Here is a 27,981-nt window from a genome sequence, read left to right on the forward strand (position 1 = left end):
GGGTTGTCTCTTTCACATCGAAAATCTATCAAGTTTCGCCTGAATGTCCAGGATCATTCTGGATAGTAATATCATGAAAATTCTGCTGCCCTTTTGCAATATCAACAGCAAATTCAAGAACCTATAACATAACAGGTAAGTCACAGTAAACAGTTTATATCATCATATATTATTAACATTTTCACCTGAGCATGAAGAAGTTTCTTCTCTATGTACTTTGACTCCATGTTGGCACATGTTGCAACTGTGTCAAGGTGGATAATAGTTCTGAGCAGAGCTGCATCAAAAGAAATCATAAGGTCCTGACGTGACATCAGTGTGCCTCTGTACTACTACTCAATTCACTGAATTCTGCTGCTGATATTTGATGAAAATGTACCACTCAGTAACCATTTATAATAATCCTTGTATTTGATATAGTGCCTTATCACGTTTTCGAGATGTCTCAGACCGCTTCACAGAATATTCTGTAAAGTAAATTGTGGGCAAAATGCAGCAACCAATTGCGCACAGAAGTATCCCACAAACAGTTGTGGATTGTTATTTTTTTAAAAAAGAATTATTAGCAATCCGCCAATCAACTAACAAGTGGGTTCCTACTTACTGCTAGGTAAACAGAGGCATGTGGAGTAAGGAAATATGCCTAACGTTTCACCCTGCCCGGGAATCAATCCCACGTCCTCTCACTTGTAAGGCAGTGCTCTAATCAATACACTGTACAACTCTACAGTTATTCTAATAGAATTTTAAAAATTATAAAATAAATTCATAGCTATGTTGGTGTTATATCCTTACCACCAGGTCAGGATCACAGTACAATATTTTAATGTTTAAAAGAGTCTGAAAAAAGCATAAAGTTGGTGTACTTGAACAGTATATATAATTTATTTATAACGGCCTAGAATATAAGAGATGAAAGTGTAATTTATTTTTTTAAAAAATCAGCCATCATCAAAGGACAGTGATACACAAGGAGAAAATATTGAATAATCCTTACGCCTTGGATTGTAAACTCATTTACCAAGGGATTCTCTATTAATAGGTACATTTAGCCCATAATCACATACTGTATAGTTACTTTAAGGTTATGTAACTGTTGGACAATAAGGACACAAGACTTTCAAACACCATTAATGTATGACTGTACATTTTATTTCTGCCACTAGATAAGTAGACTTGTAGTAATAGCACATTTTGACATAGTGTTTACACAGTTTACTTACAAATATGAGCGTGCACAATCACTTCTGAGCACTTGATATCATTTACTAGTGTAATTAAGGACCTTACACTATGTATCACCAATTTCATTAAATGCCTAAAGGATACAGTAGTGAGATTTCAAGGAAACTCCAAAGGGTAACTGTACTTAGACCTTTCAAATGTAAAGAACATGCTTTCATTTACAATTAGATAAAATTGTACAGAAAAAATATAATTTCACATTATCCAATTGAAATATAGGGGCTTGGAAAAAAATGCAAACAAGTTAGGCGGGAGAAATTATTTGTAGCAAATCAAAAACTACACTGAATTAGTACCTGTAAACCTATTTCTTCAAATGACTCAACTGCTCAAATACTATTTAAACCTATTTTAGAAAATACAAATATAAAATTGAATAATATCCATCTCAATAGCAATGCACCCTGATATTTCTGTACACACAATACCTAGTAAGAGACAAGTACATACATTTGCTGACTTGTCCCCAGGAAGATGAATATTGACCTCTGTGAGGAACATAATTTATATTTAAAAGTCTGTTTCTAAGAACATGGCAATTCTAAAACAATTAGTACGTTAAATGTACAGCAGTACAGTAATCACTAGACTTGGTAAACTATCTACAAACTACCATATTTAAAACTGGTGCTGGCTACTAGAAAATTTGCTACAGTCGTGTTAATTTGTGCAGAACTATAATCACTAGCAATTTCTTCATATGAAGTAGCCATCTACAGATTGGATTTCAACGAAAACTGATGGAAAAACAAAATCAGAAACAAATTAAGAAAATATGTGAAGAATATTGCTATTTATAATGTGCTGAGGAATTTTTAGGCCAGTAGTAAACAGCTAGTTGTCAAAACTCAAGATTGAATCGTGCATTTAAATGCATTGTTAATATCTGGTTACATTCTGAGTTTTTCTAAAGAACATTGTAATGAGTCAAGCTCTACAATATGATCAGTGTTAAATTCTCCAGATCTTCGGAGTAGCCATCAGTTAGCCTAAGTGGTTGGGTGAGTGCTCAACTTTCAGTGAGATTATATATTTGCGTCCCAGAGTTGCCAAATAATCTATCTGATAGACGATCTTCTAAAACAGAAAATGTATAGCACCCCTCATTGAATCATGCTTCCTGCGAACTAATCACAGAGCAGTAATGTTGCTGACCGCTGAAAGGTTCACAGCCAGGCCATTCTGCTCTCCTGGTTGGAGAAGTATTTGTAATAGAAAATAGTTTGCAAGTTTGCCAGAAATTGTGAAAAAGGGAGGATAATGAACACCGTTCTTTTCTTTAAAAAAATCATAGGTACAGTATTACAATGGAATATATTGTGAGACAAATAAGAGAATAAGAGAATACGTTTAAGAACCTGTACAAATTAATATTGGCAACTGTTGGGTTTTTCAAAATTATACAGCCAAATCACCTCTTCTGTAACTAAAATTAGCTCCCCACACTTGTTATGTTTGTAAACAAGAATGTTACTTCCTTAATAAATTGGAAGTTAGAATAGTGTTCATAAATGTGTCAGGAAATTGTACACTGTATTTCCTGCTGCCATAAGGTTCCTCAGGCAAAAGGACTGTCTATTTGAAATGATTACGAAAACATAGGACTAGCTGCTTATGTTAATTTCTAGCATTAGCTATTGTAAAATATGTTCTTGATAGTATCTATAGCTCTGACCAAACTTTTGACAAATTTAAACACAGAACTCTTAATGCTGATTGACTGCTGGTGATCTACAGACTTACAATTCTGGATATATGCATAATTACTTGAGTTTTTAAAGAACCAAGCCTTTTCAATTAATTTTAAGGTTATACATAGCTTATATTGTTGTACTGACCTACGGAGCTTTGAAATAAGAGGGCAGAATGTACCTTACTAGGTGCTCGTGGCAAAACAGCACATCAAAGTTACAACGGATTATTTCATCGCAATTCAGAACATTTTATGATGCTGCCTGTGCCATTAGCAGAGAGAAAGATGATTCAGTTACTGGGAAACTTTCTTTTGATGGCGGCAAGACTTCTACCATTCCAGCACCAGTGCGGGGAAGATTTGCATTAACAACATGTCGCTGCAAGTGCTTGATCCAGTCTTCTTGGACAGAAAGTGGACCCCGGAAGACCAGGTCACAGAACCTGTAAATCCATAAACAAAATGTTACTCTGATGAAAATAATGTACTTAAGCTTGATTTGATTTCTTCCTCCTCCTATGATTCTTCTAAAGGCTGTGATTAAAAACCATGGAGAATAAAACCTAACACGATTTATTTTGACAAAACCAAAACACTAAAAGTTCAATGCAAATGATAGTAAGGAAAATAAAATTTAATTTATTCTTACATTTCACTCCACCTTTTTTAAAATTGTAAAACTGGAAACTAAATGTAATATAAATCAAAAGTCCTCAAAACAGTTAATTACTAATGTGACAATACTGACACAACATAACAGATTTTACTCTGTAAACAGAGCCCAGCCCATAGGAGCAAGAAAGTCAAACTGTTTACCTGCATTTGAGTACATAACCATCATCAAGAGATGGAACAAATAGGGAAGACTTCTTTTTGATCCCTGATCGTGATCTTGACCTCTTTTGCTTGCAGTCAAAAGCTGGAAAAAAGTAGCTTTAGGAATAGGTTTTATCCTCCACACAAATAATTCATTTGAGTTCAATTATTTGAGTATTTCGAATGATCTGTTTATTAGACTCCCTATTGAAGATACAGTTTGGCATAAATGATAGATAGTTTCAAAAATGGATATTAGTTACATTATTTCAGTTATTTATTCCCATTTTTAGCATTACAAATATTTAACTCATCTCTCTTTTGAAATCCATCATCTACTCACTCGACTGCATGCTTACATCACTCCTGGACAAACCAGCTTCTTCAGCCATGCCAGCCATCATCATGAACCTCTTCCTCTCCACTGGCACAGCAACCTCCCCTTTCAAACCTGCTCTCATCACCCTCATTCTGCAGAAACTCTCACTCAACCCCACTTTCCCTCTCCCCTCCCTCTCCAAGAGGCTTCAACAAGTTGTCGCCTCCCGGCTTCTCTCCATTCTCTCCCAATACTGTTTTCTTCAGTACTTAAAAAATAACGAGCTTCCAAATAAAAATGGAATTTAAGAATTTTCCACAATTTACATAATCTTAAAACAAGTTTAAGACTAGGTTTATTTACAGGACTCTGATGTAACAATTAGTTTCAGTGTCCTCTTGCTGGGAAAGGAAACAAATCTGCCAAGGTTCCAGCTCCTGATTACCAATGAGTTACTCTTGCTGAAAAATACTCGTGTGGGTGTTGGGCAATGACAAGATTGTTCTCATTAGCTGGGATGACTTCGATGGTCAAACAGCCTGTCTACAATTATTGTCTCCTCTCACACAAGAAGCGTTACCCCTTGGATGAGGCACTTTAGGACTTGCCAGCAGTTGAGAAACTGAACAATAAAACCGACTTTCACTTTACACTATATAGGTCCTTTCATCCAGGGCATCTTCTCAAAACATTTCGCAACGCTCTGAGAATCTACCATAAACCCTACCACATGTCACCACTTCAGGAGAGGAACAAGAAAAAGTGATAATCTTGCAAGGATATTTATATCATGCCCTTTCAGAATTTAACTGCAGAAAAAATATACACTGAGTTGTTCTTCAGGTCAACAATTAATTAATTTAAAACACTGCAATTAACAAGAAATCATAAAGATGAGGAAAAACACTCATTAAATTCACCAGTTATACACCAATCTAAGTTTTTTATAATAAAGCAATTCATTATTCGACAGATACTTAACTTTCAACATATCAAATCATCATAACCATTTCAATACAAGAAGCAAAATCAATTTTACTGAGAGATAATATTGAAGATATTTGTCCAGTAACACAGGTTAAATTTTTCCCATAATCAAATTGAGTTGAGTAAAGTACTACTTCAATGCTATTTATAGTGCAATATTTTCAGCTCCTTCATTATAGTTATATAATTAATGAAAAACATACCATTCAACAATCGGTTTCTAGTTGCATCAAACTAAAGCATATTAGAATTGAGCACAACTAAAAACAAATCATGCCTTATGTATTATTATTTTCCGGTTCAGTAACTTTTTAAAAATGATCACAGTGTGGATTTTTTCTCAGTTTTAACGAGTCAGTTTTAAGAGTTAAGCTGTCTTATCTTTTAAAAAGATTTCACCTTTACTTGAAAAATAGAAAACGTGACAAAATTTGTATGAGGACTGGCTGTCATGTTTCATGATGCACTTATTATTGTGATTATTGCGCCTGAAATCATATTTATTTCCTGTCCAATTAAATATAAAGTTTAAACAACAGTTTCCAGAAACCTGTGTCTAAATGTTGGGCGGATAAAAGCATCATACTGTAAATGCTGTATATTTTACACACAGCTAAACTAAAAATATTTCACATTATAATGATTTGTAAGTCAAAATGAACTATTTAGAGTACTAATAAGAAGGCATTACTTTTCAAAGTATACTTTACGAATCAGCAACAGAAAAAATTAAAACTTACGAGTTCCAGTCAGATCCCCAGCCTGCTTTTTTCTTGCATAGACTCTGAGATGGTTTGCCAAGCTAACTGCACTTGTAAATGTTGCATGACAATGCACACAAGTTCTCAACTTTACAGGATGTCCTATTATTAAGAACGGAAAGTAATATTTGCATGTTACAAATTAATTGCTATAAATTTTGTTGAATAAACATCAAATTAATTATTTCTAAAATAACTTCTAAAGGACCACAAACACTCATTTGCGAAGTTAATTCAGCTTCTGCAAAATAATGATGGATAAAATAAAATGGCCAGCACATGACAAGAGTAAGAAACTGGAATGAAAAGAAATATGTGGTAATGAGTACATTGAAAGTCAAACAGGATTAAACCAAAGTATTGGTTGTAATTCGAGTACTATTATGAAAAAAAATTCAGGGAATGAGGAAATGAATGGTTCTGTACGTTTAAGTAAAATGGTTGATAAAGGCATGCAAAGTAAGGTGGTAAAAACAGACCAATGAATGGCTTTTAAGAACAACTCTTAAATTAGAACTCTTATACAGTCATCATTTTGCATGTGCATGAATAATAGAAGCTAATGATGTTTAATTTTAGTGCTAGTGCTCAAACCTTTGTGCTAGAAAATCAATGGAACAGCATCTGAGCTGCTCATCATAAACCTGAGGATCCAGAGCAGGTGGTTACCTTAATAAAGTACAACATTACCAAATTGACTTGCAGCCAGTACAAAATATAAGCATTTCCAACAAAAAGAAGTGAAGACTTAAGATCCTGAATTCCTCTTCTGATGTCTAGCAGAAGACATCTAACAAAAATCTGTTAGGAATTTTTTTGTGCTGATGTGGGGAGGTTGACAATAATCATTAACCAAGATATCCTAAGGATGATTATTTTTCAGTTCAACCTCAAATATAATCATGCAAAAATTCCCAAACTATGTAAAAAAAATATAAATATTTTACAAGCCATGTAATAATTTGTGTTTCAACAAACATGGTCACATTGAGAGCAGGGTGTTGATAATGGGCAGTTATATTTTTGGAAGACTGCTGTGATAGATCATGAAGAAAGGTTCAACACCAATGACTAAAAGTCACATTTCGCCCCCAAAACGTATACTCAATTCACTTTACAGTATAATCAGTGAAACGCTTTGAGACGTCTCAACAATGAGATAAGGCGCTACATCAAATGCAAGGATTATTATTAATTATTATATCCATGTAATAATAATAATCCTTGCATTTGAAGTAGCACCTTACACATCAGAACAACGTCTTAAAGTGCTTCACATGATATATTGTAAAGGGTACTGACTGTGTATGTTGTAGGCAACTGTAGAGAATTAAATAAAACTCCTGAATAATGCATTCTCTCTATTCTTTCCTTTTCAGGAAATTAAATTGATCAATACAAACTTGTCATACCTGCTTGATAGACTATATCCATATTTGTCATTGATTGTGACGAAGTGCTAGGTTGCAGAAATGAACTATTTGGCTGTGAATGAAGGGGGCGCTTCTGATTTGGTAGCCGTTTTTTTGCAGTTTGAGCGTAACTTCTTCGAGGCTGAGTTTTTATTAGTGATGATGCATCATCTCCAAATTTAGTCTTCAGAAGTTGCATCAGAGAACTTGTCTGGACATGTCTCTCACCATCAGGTCTTTTTGATTCCAAATCTGTGCTGAAGCTGTGCAAACCTGACTCCCGTAAGGGAAAGGGTTTTGCTTTCATTTCATTTTGCTGCAGTTTAATAGTTATGCCATTTGGTGCGAGGAACAGACCTTCACTTGTTGCAAACTTTTGCGACACAAATGGTTTATATCTAAATTGTTTGCTATTTAACAATTTTGCAATGTTTTCAGCTTCTGCTTCATTTTGCATCAATTCAGTCAAAATGCTGAGTGGGGATTTATGTGCCTCCAACTCCGTTTTCCCCAATCTCTTCAAATGACCACGGACATGGTTCGACAGTCCAACCTTTGTGTCAAACCATCCTCCACATAAAGGACAGGTATTCTCAGTTGATGAACCTGATTTTACTTCTGTTGAAACAAAATGTAAGTTAAAAAAATGAAATTACCTAAATTAAATGAAAAACTAAAAAGTATCACTTCAAATTTACCAATAAATACTGTAAGGTCACTGGGTTCACAATTTATATGACCAAATTGTTATTTTAAAATTTTACTTTAGAATGAGCATCAGAAACAACTATAAAAGCAATCTGCATACATTTATACAATATTGCAAACAGCAATATATATATATATAATAATGTACAGAAACGCAATTAACTAAATGCACATAAAGTAATGGTTAGCAAGTGTAATTCATTGTAAAGTATTATCAATGTGTATGAAACTGCTGGATTACAACCAACAAAACATTTTTGTAAAGATGCCTATTCAATTCAATACTTGGAAATGTATTATCGGCATAACAAAGTTTACAGAAGATTTCCCTGATGGAGTTTATTTGACTTTTTTTTGGTGAAAATACCAGTGAGTGCAGACAAGTGTACAATAGTTATTGTAGAAGAAGGATGTTTGTACTTTATTCTCAAAACTATCTATCCATTTGCTAAAAAATTTCAATTGTATTGTATACTTATTGTAAAACATGATGGTTTATTTAGTATCTTTACACCAAGTAGCTGCATACAAATTAATAAGATCAAGATTTAGAAGAAAGCTTTTTATCAGGTGGGCACATGTATGCATTCTCAAGTTTTACTCTTTTCTTGTAGAGATTCTCTAAATGTTCTTCATCTACTAGAATTAAAATCCATATCTTCTTCCTCATTGTGATTTATTTGTACCATTCGCACCAGAATCCAGGGGACGACAAAGTACATAACTAACATCTTTGCCATTTCACTTTCCTTTCTAAAACTTCCAATTGGGTTCTTCTTTAAAGTGAGTGTATTCTCGCCTACTCAATTTCCTTGGCTGTATACACACTCGTTATGCAAAATAATTCCTTAGCTCCTTTGTCCTACTAATTCTTTTTCTTTGACGTCTTCGTCAGAAAAGTACTCAACTTTTCTCGTGATGATTCCGAATTAAAATATTTCCTACAACACATGAGGATTTACTACAAATGGCTAAAGAAAAAGGCAACCTTTATTTGTAACAAACATGGAAGACAGAAATTAATCTTACCTTTCTTTATTCTCCGAACAGGTGCGTTGTTTTTTTTGATTCGCCGTCTTTTGTCGTTGGAAGCAATTTGTTCAGGTGGAACCAGGTGACGTGCGTCGTAAGTTAAGCCAACTCTATAAAGATGTCCTCGCACGTGATTGGACAACCCAACACCAGTGTCAAATACAGCAGGGCAGTAAGGGCACGGTCTCTTCTCAGTATGAAAATCAGTCCAATTATAGGTTATATTTAATGGAGCATCTTGCTGATAAACAACGGGATCCATAACTTCTATGCATTTACCGTCACTGTTAATTTGAAAGCTTTGATGACCAAAATTACTGTGTGCAGCATCTTGATACTCTAGTCTAGAGTAAAGTCTTTGGTTACTGTAGTCACTGTTGCCATAATCATGAACGTTATTGTCAAAATTATCATAATCATCATCATCGTCTTCATCACTCTCATCATATGTATCAAAATCATAATCGTCAATGCCATTTTCATCACCTATCTGTACTTCAGTACTGGTGAAGTGTTCTGTAAAGTAATGGTCTTGTTCATCACCAAGATCAAAATCATTTGCAGCAATTGTCCCAGTCCCACCTATACAATTAATACTTTCAACACTATCATCTTCCAGTGGGTTTTCTTCCTCATCGTATTGAAACTTCTTTACACATGGATCAAGTTTATTTAAAACCACAACAGGTGCTTTGTGAAATACACTTGGATATTGATCCAAAAGATCACTGGCAACAGACACACTAAGCATGACATCCTTAACAGATTTTCTAACTGATACAGCTCGAGGATCTGCATATTCCATTTCTCCTGAAACTTCTTCTGCAAGACATTGACGGAAGTTTAAAGTATATTCTGCATCTTTATGTCTATTTTGTATCAATGTATTAGATTTAGGGCACAAGTCTTTTTCTATTCCTAAATGTTCTTCCGATTTTACATGAATCTGACGGTGAAGAGGATCATTTTTCGACAATAGAGCTGTCTCATTCCTTTTGATGGCAAACTCTCCATGACCTTGTTGTAGAAAGTTAGCCTTCTCACTTCCAGTATTTAATCCCATCAGCATCTTTGGGGAACTATCATAATCTACTGTAGAACCAGATGAATAGTGTACCTTTTTTGTTGCTGTATAAAATGTCTTCTCTGTAGTAGAAACATCACAGACTTTCCTGTATAATTCGGAGGAATTCCCCAATGCACCAGATTCTTCTGAAGCCATTTTTATATTGTGCCTCATAAAGGATGTTGCTGTAAATTTATGTGGGTAGTCTGAATGCTGGAATGTAGCTTTATTACTACTGACCACATTGAATGGTTTTGAGTTCAAGCCAGGCATCTTTGTTCCACGATCATGTTTGTGCTGAATGTGATAAAGTCGCTGATGTAAGTATTTTACATGCTTCTTAAAAATACTCCTAGCTGGTGTGGTAAAAGGACATTTCCTACACACATATACACCTCCTGATTTACAATGGCTTAATAAGTTTTCTAGTGATACACCTTTCAAAGGTTTTTGGTTCGACTTATTAATAACTGCATCATGAATATAAATTTGATGACCTTCCAATTCATCCACTGATGCTGCCATAAAGTTACACTTGTCACAGCAGTAGTATCTTTTGTCCTTTTCATGTGTCTTAGCATGCTGCACAAATGTTTTCGGACAGTTTGTACCAAACACACACTGTGGGCACTGTAATTTTGCATCCCGCCCTTCATCCTGAAATGTGCGGAGCTCACGAATCTCCTCCATCAGTCTTTCCCTTTTTTCTTGATGAAGGCTCCTATGCTTTTGCAGTGGTGCACGGTCACGAAAAGCAATTCCACATTCTTTACATATATATGGTCTTGGCAGATTTGTTTTACTGTGTCCTTCTAAATGGTACATCATGTGTCTCTGCAAATGCTTTTTTTCTCTGAAGTTCACATTGCACTTTGTACAGGGGTAAAATGATGGTTCTGTCTCAATATCATCATCTGATGGTGATTCTGATCCAGTTTGTACATCATCTATCTGCATAGCACTTCCTGGTGGAAAAACTGTGGAGCCAAATGGTGAACCTTCTTCGATGTATGTGGTGGCTGGTGCACTTGATCTAGCTGCTTCTAGGTTTTTGACTGGTAGTTTATAATCACTGAAGATTAAATGTTTAATTGCTTCCACGGTTTCTTTGGGAAGGTTTGATCCTGTATCGCCAGCACTCCGGTCAAAGTTTTTTTTTGCAGGCAAGTATTTTGGTTTGATAACTGACATCTTTACTTCGCTGGGTTCCAAACCATCCGTAGCAACTGGTGTCTTTTTAGGTGCCTGGTGCTTCTTTGCAATTTCTAGTTCTGAGAAATCCACTAACCGAACAATATCCATCTTTCGTTTTCTTTTTCTTCCAAACGCAAAATTCGCTTGGACTTCAGAATCATCATCAATCTGGATGACTTGATCATCACCTTTTTCTTTTGTTAACAAAAACTGCATGAATTCTTTTTGAGGGTCCCAGTTTAAGCCAATGTCATTTAAATTTTCTGTTTGACAGACATTAGTAACGGCTTTTTCATTCACTTGGTCTCCATTATCTTTCATTTTTTCACTTTCTGTACAATACAACTTGCTTGTAGAAGCAGTATTTGATCGCAGTACAGACTTAGATTCCACTATTGGCAAAGGACTCAGCATTTTAGACTTTGTATTAACCTGGCCCTGAAAAGGCACTAAATTGGGGACTAGTAAAAGAACCGGGGATGGTGCTATTGTCTGAACTTTATTTGAAGAGCCAGACAAAGCTGGAACCTGAACAGATTGAACAAAATGAGATGAAGAACTAGAAACTGCAACTGACTGACATAGAGACTGAGAAATACTTAAAGGAATGTCAGCTTGCTTCAAAATGGAAGATTTTGTTGAGGTGAACTGTGGAACTGGGCTACTGACAGTAGTTCCTGTAGGCAAGATAAGTTTTGCATTAGAAACATTAGGAGCACCAGTATGTATAAACAGAGTCTGCTGGGCTCCACTTAAGGCTTTTACAGAACTGTCCCTGGAAAGATGTTTAGACAAGCTCAAAGTATTGCTTTTTGGAACGGACATTGAATTCTCTGTTGAGGTCTGAGGTATACTGGTAATAACAGTGGCCAAGGTAATATCTTTTTCATCTCCATCTTTGCCTTTAGCACCGTGAGAATTAATAAGGGTCTTCATGCTATCCGTATTATTCATCTTTAATCCAGAGTCTTCACTCTTATCAATCCTATGTCATCAAAAGAAAAGAAAAAGAGTTACTTTATGCATACACGTGCAAAATAAAACCTCATTTCTTATGATCCTTGTCAAATTCAAATACCATTTAGGATAAGAGTGAATACAACTGGCACAGAACATTACAATTATCAGTTTCTAAATAACAGAATATTGCATAGAGTGTTAATTTGACTGTGGTGAGATCATTACAGATTCTAAAGACATTCATACACTTCTTGAAACGATGCAACATAAAAACCAGAATGTGTACCCACAGTGCATATTAGGCTTTTCACTTGCATAAATGTGTGTCTCTGCTAAATTATAATCTTACTTAGCAACCAAGGTACGAGGTGATTTTATATATCTTTTCATTGTGCATGTACCTAGAGAGAAATGCCTTTTTATATAGAAATCTTCCAAAGGATTTTAATCCATGCAATGAATAAAAGTAAGTTCCAGCTTTTTACCTGTATTGTAATATACATTGGGGGATGGCGTATGAAACAGACAATGGACAATGCAATTGGTAAGTTATGACATAAATGAAACGGCCTTTAATGTCTTCATCGGTTTACAATTATAATTATGTGCAGAAACTCTAGCATACACTCATATTATTATTCAAAACTGTCTTAATAATATATAATAGAAAATTATATTTCCTATCTAATATTTCTACCTTAGTTTAACTAAAACTAGCTAAAATGATTATAAAGACTTAAATCAACTTTGAATTAGAGGTGCAATTGCTTTATCAACCAAGTGATTAGTGGTTTCAACAACTATTACATCTAAACCATCTTGCCTGCTGCTGAAGAAAAACGATTCCTGCTGTCGTTCTCAAATACTGGGGACTTTAATTATGTGTGAAGAATCAAGATTCCACACATTTTAGTTACAACCTTCCTGTTTCCCCTTCAAAACACTCAGCTGCTGCTAAAATTGACCAATTTCCATGGGAACAAAATACACTTCCAATGAGATCATATTCAATGTTATCACTCTAAAATGGTGCTAAAACAGTTCCCAGCATGAGTCTCTGTGTTAAATACGCAGCAGAAGCTGAGGGGTGGGCACGTACAAACAGGTGCTAAGAATCACGACTGAAAATGTCAATGAATAGGAAAACAAGCCTGGAAATGCTGTACTGTTTGTCTCATTTACCTTAACTGATTTTAATCAATATGAGCAACCTGTACAGAACAAGTGCTGTAAAATTAATTGCTGTGACAGTGAGCACTGGGAGTTTTATAACACATCCTTCAATCCAAAAGCTCTCATTTAATTTGTAATCAAACAGAAGAAAAATAACAAGCGTTTAAACCCAGCTGCAACACACACAGAAGTGCTGAAACATTTAATTTTAAAATAACTCTGGCGTCCAACATATATATCTAGCCAAATGCATGCTCAGTTAATTTAATATGCTGTACCTGTACTAGCTTTTCTCAACAGGAAGCAACATTGCTAACGAAGTGGTAAATTCAGTGTTAATGAGTGGCTTCACTGTTACCACCTCAGAGGTAAAACCTTCCGTGCTCCATATTCTACCCATCTGTTCTGGTGTTAGGGGTTCAAAGAAAGAACAGACGTTTCCCATTTAAAGCAAACTTCAATGGTACCCTCTGAACAGCAGGCTAACAAACCCTCATAATATCATGAATGATCTCAAATTATAGTCCTCATTATTATCAGTACTCTACTAAAAAAAAGTTCTACATGCTATAGAGAATCAGCATATCTAACGTCTTTTTACAGCACAACATTGCATACTTAGAAATTGAATAGAGGGAATATTGATATAAAATATATTCTTAAAACATACAATATTAACAAAAGAATGCAAAAAAGCATGCAATAGAAATTATTTAGATAGTAATTACCAGAGATTCATTACAAGGCATGGCAAAATCATTACAAAGTAATGTGCAATAAAGAAATCATACGCATTTTGAAAATATTCTGTTTCATATTGTGTCTATGTGTTTCTGTAAATTCCTTCTTTCCTTTCTGTAGTATCAATGTGATTGATATAAAAATCATGTTGAACAAAATCTGAACATAAAGGTCAGACTTTTTCTTTCATTATGACAAGAGACTATAATGAAGCTATCCTTATTGACTTTCCTTAGAAATCTCAAATGTCAGTATTTTTGCAAACTATCAGCACTTGCTATAACACCCATATTGCACTACATCTTGAGGTTACTGCAGAAAAAATGAGGTGATAATTGCATATTAACATAATTATTCTGTAATCCCTCTGAGCAGGCTTCCTGGGTCATTTAGTAATACAGATTAACTAGAACCTTTCAGTTATCAGAGCTATACCGCCCACTTTTTTGTTCTCTAATGATTATTTATGATGGAATATTCATCTAAAATTAAATCGATGCAGTATGCAAATCTGGGTCATTTTCAATATTAATTGTTTAATATTTCTGAATGAAAACCACAGCTACAGAAGAAGCCACAACAGAAAATGCTGTTTCACGTACAATGTAGAGTTGAATATAAGACAACAAAAATGTGACCACCACAAAATCAACAAATCATCTCTGGACAAATGTCTCATAGATCATTAATGATTACTGTAATTTACAGTCAGTTGTTACATTTTGTACATAGTTTTGAATGTGTGTAATCAGGCAAATGTAATTTAATACACATGAATATTATTTCTAGCGTTAGGGATTATAATGTAAACAACCATATTTTCAAGCTTGCTGTAAAAAAGATATTCAGCTGAATATTAAGAAATTATTTTTAACATAATGCAGGTGTGGGTACAATGAAATCCTCACAACTGAATTTTTTCTTATTTCTGAATAACAAATTAAAGATATATTCAAGGTGTCATATGATGTGTCTACCATAATGCTAAAAAAAATCAATTTGTTTGTATACCATAGATGGCTCAGCTGGTAGCATTCTTGCCTCAGAGTCAGAAGGTTAACCTTCACTGTCTGCGCTAACAAACTAGTGCAGTGCTGAGGTGTACTGCATTAGCAGAGGTGCTGTCCTTCAGATGAAATGTTAAACCAAAGGTTCTTCTTCAATAAAACTGGGAGGTTTCTAATATAAATGTACCATGTGTTTCGAGGGGCCAAAGAATGGTGGAGTAAAAAGTGGAATTGGAAAATATAATAGGAAGTGCAAGTCGTAATATTACTGAGCTGATTTTCAAAATGATTCCTAAAGAATGGAAACCTATCATAATAGGTGTAGGTCCTTTAGGAAATTGTAATGCAGTGTCAATGTTCACTTTACACAAGTAGAATAAGCTGTCAGATAAAATGGTGCTCTTCTTGAATATGGGTCGTGCTAATGACCTTATTTAAAGCATCAAGATTCTAGCTAGGTTAAGATCTCTCAAGTGTAATGTTAGGATAATATAAAAGACATATGAGCTGCCACCAATTTCAACAGGGCAAGGAAAGTACTCCCTGTAACATATAACGCCCATTATGGACAGTAGCAGTGAATTTTGCAAATTACATTATGGAGCTCATAGCTGCAGTGCTGTGGAACACTTCATTGACAGTGACGAGAGGTGCTGTCCTTCGGATGAAATGTTAAACTGAGGTCACATCTGTCTGTTCAGGTGGGCATTAAAGATCTCACGATATTTTCTTGAAAAGAGAAGGAAGTTTTACTCAGTGTCCTGCCAACAATCCTACAGATGAAATTGGTCACTTCATGGCTGTCTGTGGACACAGCTGTGCTCAGGTTGGTTGTTGTTGGTTGTGCTGCAAATACACATTCACTGCACTTTATAGTGAACTTCTGTGAAGCTCAGAGATACGTTAACGACATCACAGAGCATTATATCAAATGCAAGGATTATTTAATATTTGGTCAAGATGGTAAGTTTCTATCCATCAATGTGTTTCTAGGGGGAAAAAAGGAAGGTCTTTATTTCAGACAAGGTCAATTTCATGCAACATTCGTCTCAGGCATATTCTGATTAGTTACTGCTCCTACAGATTAGAGTGGTGAAGAAATGAAATGTAACCTTGGGTGGTAAAAATCTGGCTCCAGGGTAAAACACTGGCCAGGATACCACTGAGAATAATTCAATAGTGAGAGATTAGCCTGCATGATACCTTGAGAACATCTCAAGCCCAGAAAATGAAACAATGAGATATATTCTCACAAAACTCAATTTTCCAAGATGTTTTGGTCCAAAGCTGATCTATTGTATAAACACATGGCCCAGTGGATGATGTCATTTATGCTAAATACATGCAAGACCTGAAACCACTAGATTTGAGATTCAATGAGAATCTACTGCAAAGGTTTCTGGAAGCTGATTAGGATTATCTGGGTCACAATATCCCTTCTGATATATCAATAATCACCCCAATGGAACGTTTTGAAGTGGTATATCATTTTGTACTCGTATAACATTGAAATACTGTACAGAGCAAGAATTATGCCCCAGAGCTACAAATCATTCTCAGAAAACGCATTATTTAAGATCCTGGTTGCTTGATATACAAATAGAACTGAATGCTTGATTTGACCTATGTTGAGAATGCCTACCTCAGCACTCAGGCTCAGACCATTGGGATGAGAATATGGTAGAGAATTTGATGCTCAACTATAATTTTAGTAAGAGACTATGTTAAAGATCAAGCTGGAAAAATGGAGCATCTTAACTGACCCAGATATTCAACTGGATCTTTACAAAGTTTTACAAGTTTAAGATACACTCTTACTGAGGCTAGTTGTTATCAAGAAACAAAATTTGTCACTTATCATTAAAAAGATAAGCAAAGGTTTTGGGACTCTCTCAACATGTTTTCTCTTTCCAATCCTATAAAAACCTTTCTGTTCCCTATGCTGCGTTGAGTATTAGATCGGTGAAATCGAAAGACTTCATGAATAAATTTAATGCAACTTTGATTATAGTAATTTAAAATTAAGCAATAGCACTATGAGGGGCATAAACCTCATTAACACAGATTGTTCCACTTTGGCATCTTAGAAAGCATTCAATGTTGTGCCCTATTTCTTTCAGTTTGTTGAAAATAACACACATATTGCTGTGTCAGTTTGTTTAGGGTTAAGAATTTTCCACTTTTTATGTGTCCCCCACCCCCTTTAATTTTTTTTCTTTGTTTTCTTCACTCTTGCTGGGTGCTGTCCTAAGCACGGCAGTAATTCTCTGCTACTTCATCAAAAGGGCTAATCTCCATGCATGAGCTAACAGTAAGTGTCAAAACACTATTTGACTATGTGTCCATACAGTGGTTTGGGGACATTTCCAAACATTTGAACGATGGTTTCTTATAACGTACAATATTCAGGTTCCTGAAAATTTGCTTTGCCGTTCTGCCAATGCAATAGCTTCAGAATATTTGTGAATCAATATAAATGGCTCTAAATACTATAATTTCAAGCAGTTTTAAGCTTCATATTTTTCAGTTTTATATTAAGCTGGGTATATTTGCCTTCAAATACAGTCAGTACTCTTGGCAACCATCACCCGTGAAGCACTTAGAGGCACAATTGGAGTCCTGTAGCTCAGTGGTTAGAGCACTCGCTTTGCAAGCGAGAGACCTGAGTTCAATCCCAGCAGGGCGAAACCTTGGGCAAGTTTCCTTACTCCACACGCCTAATAATAATCCCTCCAAAAAACAGAACAATAATAAATTGGTCATTTTCAATCTATGACTGTTTGTGGGACATTGCTGTGCGCAATTGGCTGCCGCGTTCGCCCACAAATATACAGTCAATTCACTTTACAGTATATTCTGTAAAGCGCTTTGGGACGTCAAGAAGACGTGAAAAGCGCTATATCAAATGCAAGGATTATTATTATTATTATCAACATTGTAGGCATTCACTATATCAGATGCAAGGATTATTTATGATTTACATTAGCAGTGTTAAAATTGTACATGAATGACATACCTACCTGACTATTAAAACTTCCAAACATAATATGCTCACACCAACACTAAAAGTGCTCCTTAATTGAACATTATTTTAAACTATGAATATTAGCGTAATGAAAATTACATCTCTTGACTTGAGTGTCACACTTCCTAAGAAGATCAAGAGCACCAATTTAAAATTCAAATTTTGTGTGAATTCCACCTAGCTAATCTATTTGAAAGATCTGCTGATTAGAGTTATAACAGATTTCTTTTCCATTACAGGCGGCTTGTTTTACAATACTAATCACATATTCTAGTGACAGGACAAACAAGAGTCTGTCCTGTTAATTTTGCAGTCAAGAAAATTGAATGCATCAATACTAAACCAAGCACTAAACTGCTTTTCATGAAGTGCACATTTGTCATTCTGCATACATTTTTACAATAATTTTTCTATTAATAAATAATAAAGTGCTATGACACTACATTTGTGGTCAGTCAGGTATCTGACAACCGTGGAAACCCATCACCATGCTTAAGAGTATCCAAATCAAACATAAATTCCATTAATCCCACCTATACATGGAAATTCCCAAGATATTTATTGGAATGGGATGCACAATTGCTCTCCGGAGGGACGCGTCCTGCTTACCTAATTCCGGAGAGTATGAGGCACAGGTTGGCAAGAACTTAGGTTGAAAACACACATAACTGCTTTTTTGGTTTGTTCAATGTTAATTTTCTGTTCCTCATCCCCCCCAATTGATAATATTAGTTGTAGATAAAAATGGTATAAAATAATGCCCAGCGACACAAAACACATTTCTGGGTTGTTTATATTTTTAAAACACACACAGACATTGAAAGCAACTAAATATAGGCTCTACGTCTATTCCATGTAATGAATAGAGGCAAAAGAATAATGTGCGAATAAATAATTTGGTTACAATACTAAATATTCACATTAGCAGATCCTTGTAACTTTAAATTATACTTTCCTTCATAGCGCTTTTCGGGTTTAAGAAAAAGTCTAGAGGCACTTTTTGAAATATAATTGCTTAGTAATTAAGTTAATGCTGTTATATAGGCAAATATTGTTATTATAAACATGAGAGCTAACATGTGCAGCAAAGATAAGGAGAACATCAATTTGAAATTTAGCAGTAAATTTAGGAGGCGATTATAAACCAGGTTAATTGGGAGAAAGAATCCATGTTTTCTTGAATTCACAATGGCAGGACAGACTGAACCTAAAATTAATAACACAAAGGGTCGATCAACTGCAAATAAACAGCCAATATTTGCACGCAAAGAATGTAAAGATGCCTAGATCAATATGGTCCTGCTAAGCCTGTTTTACTTTCTTTTGCCTTTTAGATGGTAACATGGAGGCAGTCACTTGAGTCAGTTGAACCTACTCTGTCAGGGGCCTTCATTACTCTTCAGATCAGGTGATGTCATGCAGGTTTGGTCTCAATGCAGCCTTCAATGTTCTCAGGTCAGGTGAAGTGCTCCCTCTGATAGTAGGCATGCAAAATCTATCCTGTAGATCTTGCAAACTGGTTTGAAAACAGAAGTTGTAGATGTCTGCATGCTTGGTTTCTAAGCTTGAAACTGGTATCTTCATTCCCCGATGTCAACTGTCATCTTCCTCCACCAAACATCAGTACAAACCATAGGAATAAGCCAAACTTGTCAACAGGGATATCACTACAACATTGCTCCTTTAGTATCATGGGCATCATTCACGTGAACTTATATTTCTGCTCTGAGTAAACGGTGGGTCTTGAACCCACAATCTTTAGAGGCTGACACCTCTAAAACAAATTCTCTTTGGGTGATAAATCAAGTGGTAAAACAACTTCACCCTTAGTAATATGTATTTAAAATGTCATCTGTAAAACATACATAAATGTTCTGTTGATGAAGGTATTAACAGATAAACAACCTCATATGTGGAAATTTCTACTCTGAAAGTGATGTGTTATCATTTCCAACAATAGACCCAGATTTACGGTTCTCATTTCAAAACTGTATTGTGTGTGTGGTGTGTGGTGGGGGGGCGGGGGGGGAGTAATTTGGTTAAAGATATTATAAACTGTATTACAGATACTAGATACTAGGGGCAGGAATGCAACTGGCTCTTTAATAGACAGCATCTGAAACGTTCCCTCAAAAGGTATAAACTGTTAAAAATTGATTACCCAAGAAATTAAAATGCCACTGCTGAACGGAGAGAGAGAGAAAAGTCAATGATTGAGAAATGCATGGATCTGGAAAGCACAACTGGTTCTCTAAATAGCTGCAAGCTTTCCATATTTTTATTTTGTTCTTTGGAAGATTACATAGATTTAATGTTCTAATCAAAAGAAGAATGGAATAAAAAGAGAGCATCTCAAAATAAACTTTTACAGTATTCATCTCAGTTTTCAACCATAGGTTTAATGAAAACTATAATGTTGGACTATAACACAGACTCTGGCCATAGGCTATTTTTGTGAAGGAAGACCGTTTGACCAAATTCTTCATAGCAGTGTTTCTTGCCCTCTACAGCTAGATTTTTCGACAAAATGCCCTTTTCACTTGATAGTATTATTAGCCCTATTTTGTAGGAATTCAGTAATCTCAACTTCCATACCTATTAAACCTGCTATTAACTGATTAGAATGCATTGACACCAAAGAAAATGTCAATACAAATGTATCATCAGCTTACTGATTTGAGCTGATAGATTTCATAGATTACCAGTGCTGAAATTCATGAGGGGAATATTATCTTCCTCTACAGCATTTTTCGCTAAGAGTTATCTTTAATGAAACAATTTGAATATTTTAACAATCTGAACTTCTTTCATTTATAACAAAATGTTTTCATAATAATAATCCTTGCATTTGATATACTGTAGTACTTTATCACATTGTTAAGATATTTCAAAGCACTTCACAGGAATTACTATAAAGTCTTACTTTATAGATGAACACAATAGACGATCGGTACACAGCAAAGTCCCCAAAACAACCATGAAGAATGACCAATTTTATCTAGGGGATTGTTGGCCAAAACACCAGGAGAAATTCGCTTCTCTTTTCAATTAGTTCCACGGGATGTATAACGCCACCTGATCTATAATAGTAGGCAGACGGAACCTTGATTTGCCTCATCGGAAGGAAAGTACCTCTAACAGCACTGCTTCCACAGCACACATTGGAGTACCAGCCTAGACTATGAAATCAAAGTCCCAACATGAAGCTTTAACCCACAACCTTGACTCTGAATCAAGAGTGCTACCAATTGAGTCAGACCGATACACGGACATCATTTTACAAATAGTTTAAATATTCAAATAGTTTTCATAGTCTTGAACACAATTAAAGATGATGATGGCTATAAATTATCATAAATTCTACAGTATTTTGATTTTAATACCACTGCCTTTTAAAAAAAAGCACATTTAATATCAACTTCTCATTATTATTTTAACCAAGATAATAAATGATACTTACTCTTTACACTCGGCATCCACATCTGCATTATTCAAGGCCATGATTTTATGGTCTCCCTAATGCTTGGAGGTGAAGAGGTCAAACACTTACAATAATGGTCTTGTTCTCCACTTTTGGCTTGAATCTTAAAAAGATATATATATATATATGTATATATATAACATAGTTTTTGTAAATAAATTTACTTATTTCAAATACAATAATGATGCCAATTAATTAAATTAAGCCTGGAGAGAATAACGTTTTCTAGAAAAGAATTCATGGCATGCTATTCAACAGCAGCGTTTGACCAACTGTGGAACAAATTTAAACATCTAGCATTAATTCCAATTGTACGAAATTAAGTAGATAAATTACACTCTCCCTGCTCTTGCCTTTAGTCTTATTTATAATGAAACATCTCTTGCAATTAAAAGATGGAATTATTCAGTTTTAGGTGCAGTAGCCATTTATGGAAGGAGTATATAATGCATAAATTACAAATAGCGGGAGTGAGAAGAAATCATGGAATGGAAAAATTAAGACTTCTATCTGCACAAAAAATATAGAATCACCAAATATTTTGATATCGCTGAGTCTAAATCTAAGACACAACTTCATCTGCAATTCCTCATAGTATGTTATTTCAATAATTCCAGTGCAGGTATCTGCCAAGTGGGGACCAGGTAATTGAAGGAAGAGGGAAATACATTTTAAGACTAATAGCTCTATTAAATAGATTTTTTTTAAATCAGTGTTTTCACTTGCTTCATAGGAAGCAGTATGGTCATGCCTTCTAATAACATTTCCTTGGCTTCTTTTTCTGGAGAACAATAAAAAGAGAGAACAGTATTGAATAATAACTCAGTTACTATCCCACTGCTAAGCAAACTGTAAATGGAGGCCTAGGGCAGCAAGTCTAACTATTGAACAAGAAAGGATCCAAAATTGCCCCAGCATCATATAAGGAGCTCCACTAGTTTACTTAAAACACTAGGCCATTTAATACAAATACCGAAGTCCAGTTTTTACGCCACTATAACACAACTTGCATTTATATAGTGCCCTTCATTTAGGGTAACGTGTTGAGAGCGTTTTGCAGATCAGGGATGGACACTGAGAAAGGGAGAGGGGAGAGGTGGCCATAGGTGCTTTCAAAGAGGTAGGATTTGGGTGGGTGGGAGGGTGATGTGGCGGTCTCAAAGTGAAGGAGAACAATCTAAGGATTGAGACAGACGCCAAGGTTGCACACTTGTTCTGAGTTTGAGGACAGAGCCAGCAGAGAGAAATTGTTGATCGGTAGCTTCTATGTCAGCTACCATGTAAGCAAATAATAATAATAATAATCCTTGCATTTGATATAGCGCTTTTCACGTCAGGAGGACGTCCCAAAGCGCTTCACAGAACACACTGTAAAGTGAATTGACTGTATATTTGTGGGCGAACACGGCAGCCAATTGCGCACAGCAATGTCCCACAAACAGTCGTAGATTGAAAATGACCAATTTATTATTGTTTTGGGTTTTTGGAGGGATTATTCTGAATTACATATACACTTTTGTGTGCAGATTGTTTGCAAACAGCATCAGTGATCTGACATGGTACTGTAGCTGGTTACTCTGTTGCTCTCAATAAAGGGCCAATGGAAGATAGCTGGCAGTTTCCAATTATGAGCGAATAGATGTAGTAGGAGTTCAGTGGTAAAAAGGAAAAGAGGGTTTGACCAATTAAATATAGCATTCTCAGTCTGGATGACAATGCAAGTGTTTTTGTCATCCATCCATGAGAGTCTCAGCCCCTCCCATTTTTCTCTACCACCTTTGAATTCAATTCATGGTATTTAACAATTTCTTATACCACAGAATGAAGAATTTGGATTGTACCAATCCATTTAGAACACAACTCCTTGAGGCAAATAAGTTGAAGTGGTTAAGAGCACTCGCCTCGCCAGCGAGAGACCTGGGTTCAATTCCCAGCAGTGCGAAATGTTGGGCAAGTTTCCTTACTCCACACACCTGTTTACCTAGCAGTAAGTAGGAACCCGATTGTTACTCGATTGGCGGATCGCTTTTCTGTGGGTAATAATTCCTTAAAAAAAATTGTTCACTCAATCCATGACTGTTTGTAGGACACTACTATGCACAATTGGCTGCTGCGTTTCGCCCACAAAATATAGTCAACACACTTTACAGTATATTCTGTGAACCGCTTTGAGACGTCTCGAAGACGTGATAAGGCGCGATATCAAATGCAAGGATTATTATATTATTATAACTGCATTTCTCACCCACAGCAAAGGGAGTTCTAAGTGACCCCCCACTTTCTGAAAATCGTGAAGTTCACTTCCTTGTGAAGATCCAGTCACTTTCCTTCTGAGAAAATATGCTACCAATTTTCCACGGCTGCCAGGCCTTTGGGCAGTCAGCATGATTTTGTGCATTCTGTATCAATGTCCTACTTCTGAGGCACCCAAGCACTAAACCTCGCACCATTTCTCCCTTGCTGGTTGACAGATTAGGTCATTGTAGTCCACAGGCTAAGTTGTAGCCTATTTGTGTGCCACATTGACTGATTTGAGACCAGGTGCCATAGGACCTGAGGTTAACTGTCTCAGCCCAGAAAGACATTGGCACTAATGGTCAGACACTAAACTGGGAACGGCAAGGAATTTGCACTTTCTCTTATTCTCCATGATTGACATCTGCAGAAATGAAATTCATTCGAATAACCATTGTGCAAGAGACTCATGAAACCCCTTGCATCTCAAACTAATCAGAATCACAATTCTGCAGGTGATTTTGTCCATACACTTGCTACCTGAGCACTAAAATGGCTATCCAAGGTTCTCTTCCCACAATTTTTCCCTCCTTCCTCTCCTACTTGTACTCTTCATTCTTCTGACTCCAGTCTATTGCTTGTTCTTCACTCCCTCTTTCTCACTATTGGAGACTAAGCATTCAGCTACCACCTCTCTGGTATCTGGAATGCCCTTCCAAAATCTCATCAATCCACGAATGTTTGTGGGACACTGCTGTGTGCAATTGGCTGTCGGGTTTCACCCACAAAATATTCACTTTACAGTATAATCCGTGAAGCACTTTGAGACGTCTCAAAGATGTAATAAGGCGCTACATCAAATGCAAGGATTATTATCATTATTTAGCAATAAAGAGAGCATTAACACGAGATGTTGATTTTTTTTTAACACAATGCCCACTAAAAACTTAGATCACTAGATGTCTCTGTTAGTTGTATTAGATTTACAGAAATAAATGCGAAGTTTGTGGCTTGAGCATCATGTAGTAATTTCAGAACAAAACTACAATCATCATTGCCAAAATGTATGTTGTTTTAATGACAAATCATTTAAAAACACAGCATTTTCATAAATTTGCCAAATTTATCCAGTTTTGTGCCAACTGTGAACAGTTAGAACCCTTATATAAAGACATGAAAATCCCATCTGTCTTGGATAGGTGTTTCATTCATGACAGCACAGAATCACATTATCAATGTAAACTATTTTTAATAAACTATTCAAACTGTAGTCAACATAGGGACCACACACATCATTTATTTTCTCTGTCGCTGGGGGAGGTAGGAGTACGAGAAAACAAATAAAATTCATGTTCTAAATGGCAGTTAGAAAATTAAGTACTGTACACGACTACTTTTTACGCTTTGTTCAAAATGTTCCTGGCTGTATTTTGCCAAATACTTCAATATTTAAAGTTAGGTAAATCACAATTTTTTAAAATTAAAATGTTATCTGTACAACATCTAGAAAACTTAACCGTCTTCCTCATTGTGGCTTATATCGAACCTGACAAGCATGGTATTGTCAAATGTGATGAAGTGCTGCCATCCAGAGGATGTGTTGTTTAGGTCAGCTGGGTATCTGACACATGCAGAAACCAATCATCAACGGCTTTCTAAACCAAGAGTTGAACATACGTGTGCCACTTACACAAGGAAACGTGGAATGTACAAGTACAAGTGGAATGTGGACTCGCTCCCTGGAGGGATGCACCATGCTTACCTAATTCTGGAAAATATAAAGTGCAGGTTGGTGAAACGCAAGGCTTGGGAACCCCCAAAGTGTGCATTGGGGTGCGACTGGCGTTTAACCAGTTGGAACTGCGTAGCTTACAATTACGAGTACTTTCCAGCAGGCTTCCCAACGCTTATCCAACTTGAACGACCCTACCTATTCTTTGGCTTGCAGATTTCACAGAAGTTGAATGGGAAGAAGTCCCAAGCATGTCGCTTTGGAGGTAGCCCAGCGCCAAGGAAATCCCGCTTACAACTAGTCGGTCATTCAACCACCGAGTGTAATATCTATTATACTATAACAGTGGAAATTTTTGAAACACTTTTAGTGTTAAACTATTCTCAAAAACATACACATCTTGTTATACTTTTTATATACATTTTTATTTTATCTCAAGAATCACATATAGATGAAATCTGACTCAAAGGCCTCGTGTTACTCAAATTTAAGTTGTCAAATACAGCAAAACGCACCAAAATACGTACAAGTTTCAAAAAAAGGAAAAACTACACCTGGATGTACACAGTAAATTCAAATCAGTCACAAACGCATTCAAAATACTAATCCAAGCACTAATTCTGAAATTAGTTTAGAAAGTAACTAAGTGTAAGTTTTCAATTAAAACATTTCCAGGCCAATAGGACTAATCTGAATGCAAATGGTTCTAGTATAAGGGTTCAAGGCAACTGATTTAGTGGTTCTAAAGTAGAGTTCATATAAGCATGAATCTCAAACAAAGGATTGCTGGTAAACCTCATAAATGACCTTTATTCGTTATTCATTTCAAGTTTCTCCTCAAAACCTTCACTTACAACCTTCAGAGCCTTCACTACCCAGTCCCCATCTAAATACAGGAATATTAAATACCATGTGTTGCATGTTATCAGCTTCATATCCTCTGGAGAGACAAGCTGGTTACAGAGTGTAATAACAAGAAACAAAAAAAGTTTAGCAAAACTAACAGTCTTTCCTGCAAACAAACAACCAGACAGTTAACATACCTTGGAATAAATACACGCAAGCTTGAATAAGACTGTACACTAATTACAATAAAAACCTCTCCAAAAGTCAATAACAGTTGAAATATTAGGATTTACTGACTATAAATAGCATTAAGGGGATTAATTTTTAAATATCTAATACTGTAACTTGTATCATGATCAAAAACAGCTAACCAGGAAAGGATCAATAAACTCCAGATACTGTTAAGTCAAGCTACAATTAATTTAGTGATAAGGTAGTCATGGGTGCATTCAAAATCCCCTACTTAAATGGTTTCATAATTCCATCTAAAATAATTTCTTTCTTACAATACTATTTTTACGCTTGTGAGCATATTATTTTTATATTTTGCGTGTTACAATATTAATAATAATCCTTGGATTTGATATAGCGCCTTATCACGTAGTTGAGACGTCTCAAAGCGCTTCACAGAATATATTATAAAGTGGATTGTCTATGTATCTTAAGGGCAAATAGATCACACATTATAATTTCTATTTGGAACATTTCCACATATATATAATAGAAGTATTATTTTTATGCTCGTGAACAATGTGAGCAGGTTTGCTGAGATAGCACACCCTTCCATCTTCTGATGGTGTAAAAGATATAAGGTATTGTAGGTCTATTTCTCTTGGCATGCAATAATTCTGCAAAGGTCTGCAAAGATTTACTTCCCATAAATGAAGAAGAATGGTTTCTTTTACAAAGTGAAATTCCTACTCACCTGGTTGACATATAAGTAAGCTGAATGGGGATTCTAAATGAGAACATCCAACACTCATGAAGCTTGAACCCTGCTCCTGTTAAGTAGATCTGCCATCTGGCTTTCTCTTCCAGCCAGATGGTAGGCAATCAGTAAGACATTGTGACTCTTGTACCAGTGGCCTATCTTTAGCACATCTCTGCATGGTACTTGACCACCAAAGTATATGAAAATTGCAATGCCAACTAGACTGCTCATAACTGCGACCTGCTGATATCCCAGGTTGTCTGGTAAGATAGCCAAGCTCCTTGGGTTTGTCCCTCATTGTAAAATCAGTCATGAGGGTCAGAGGTTGGGCATGGAGCATGAAGTGGTAATGGCACACCTGACTTTATATGTTCCATGATATTCCAATATCAGGAAGCTTCTGCTGAATCCTATCCCATTTATGTTTATTGAAGTGGATGGGAGAGATTGGGCACACCCACTGCTTAAACATTACAATAGATCATGTAAATAGATCTACAAAATAACATGTTAATTGCAAAGTGAAGCTAATGAATAGAAACATTAGTGTAATTATCTACATGAATATATTAACCATGACCTTTTTTAGGTAATCCCCTTAATCACTTAATTCCTTT

The 27,981-nt window shown here is 35.7% G+C and overlaps 1 protein-coding gene across 1 annotated transcript in view; it reads right to left on the minus strand.

Annotated features, from left to right (window-relative positions):
• Window positions 1–1,005: 1,005 nt before the first annotated feature.
• znf644b (zinc finger protein 644b) overlaps window positions 1,006–27,981 on the minus strand; it is a 41,738-nt gene continuing 14,762 nt past the window's right edge. Inside the window, exons 2-6 of the mRNA XM_007887169.2 lie at window positions 8,971–12,218; window positions 7,234–7,851; window positions 5,801–5,923; window positions 3,755–3,857; window positions 1,006–3,381 (exon numbers count right to left, since the gene is read on the minus strand). Coding sequence (XP_007885360.1) covers window positions 3,189–3,381; window positions 3,755–3,857; window positions 5,801–5,923; window positions 7,234–7,851; window positions 8,971–12,218 — 4,285 coding nt within the window. The 3' untranslated portion in view covers window positions 1,006–3,188. The remainder of the gene's footprint in view (window positions 3,382–3,754; window positions 3,858–5,800; window positions 5,924–7,233; window positions 7,852–8,970; window positions 12,219–27,981) is intronic.

This window comes from Callorhinchus milii, unplaced genomic scaffold (genome assembly GCF_018977255.1).
Source record: "Callorhinchus milii isolate IMCB2004 unplaced genomic scaffold, IMCB_Cmil_1.0 Scaffold5, whole genome shotgun sequence".
Classification (NCBI taxonomy): Eukaryota; Metazoa; Chordata; class Chondrichthyes; order Chimaeriformes; family Callorhinchidae; genus Callorhinchus; species Callorhinchus milii.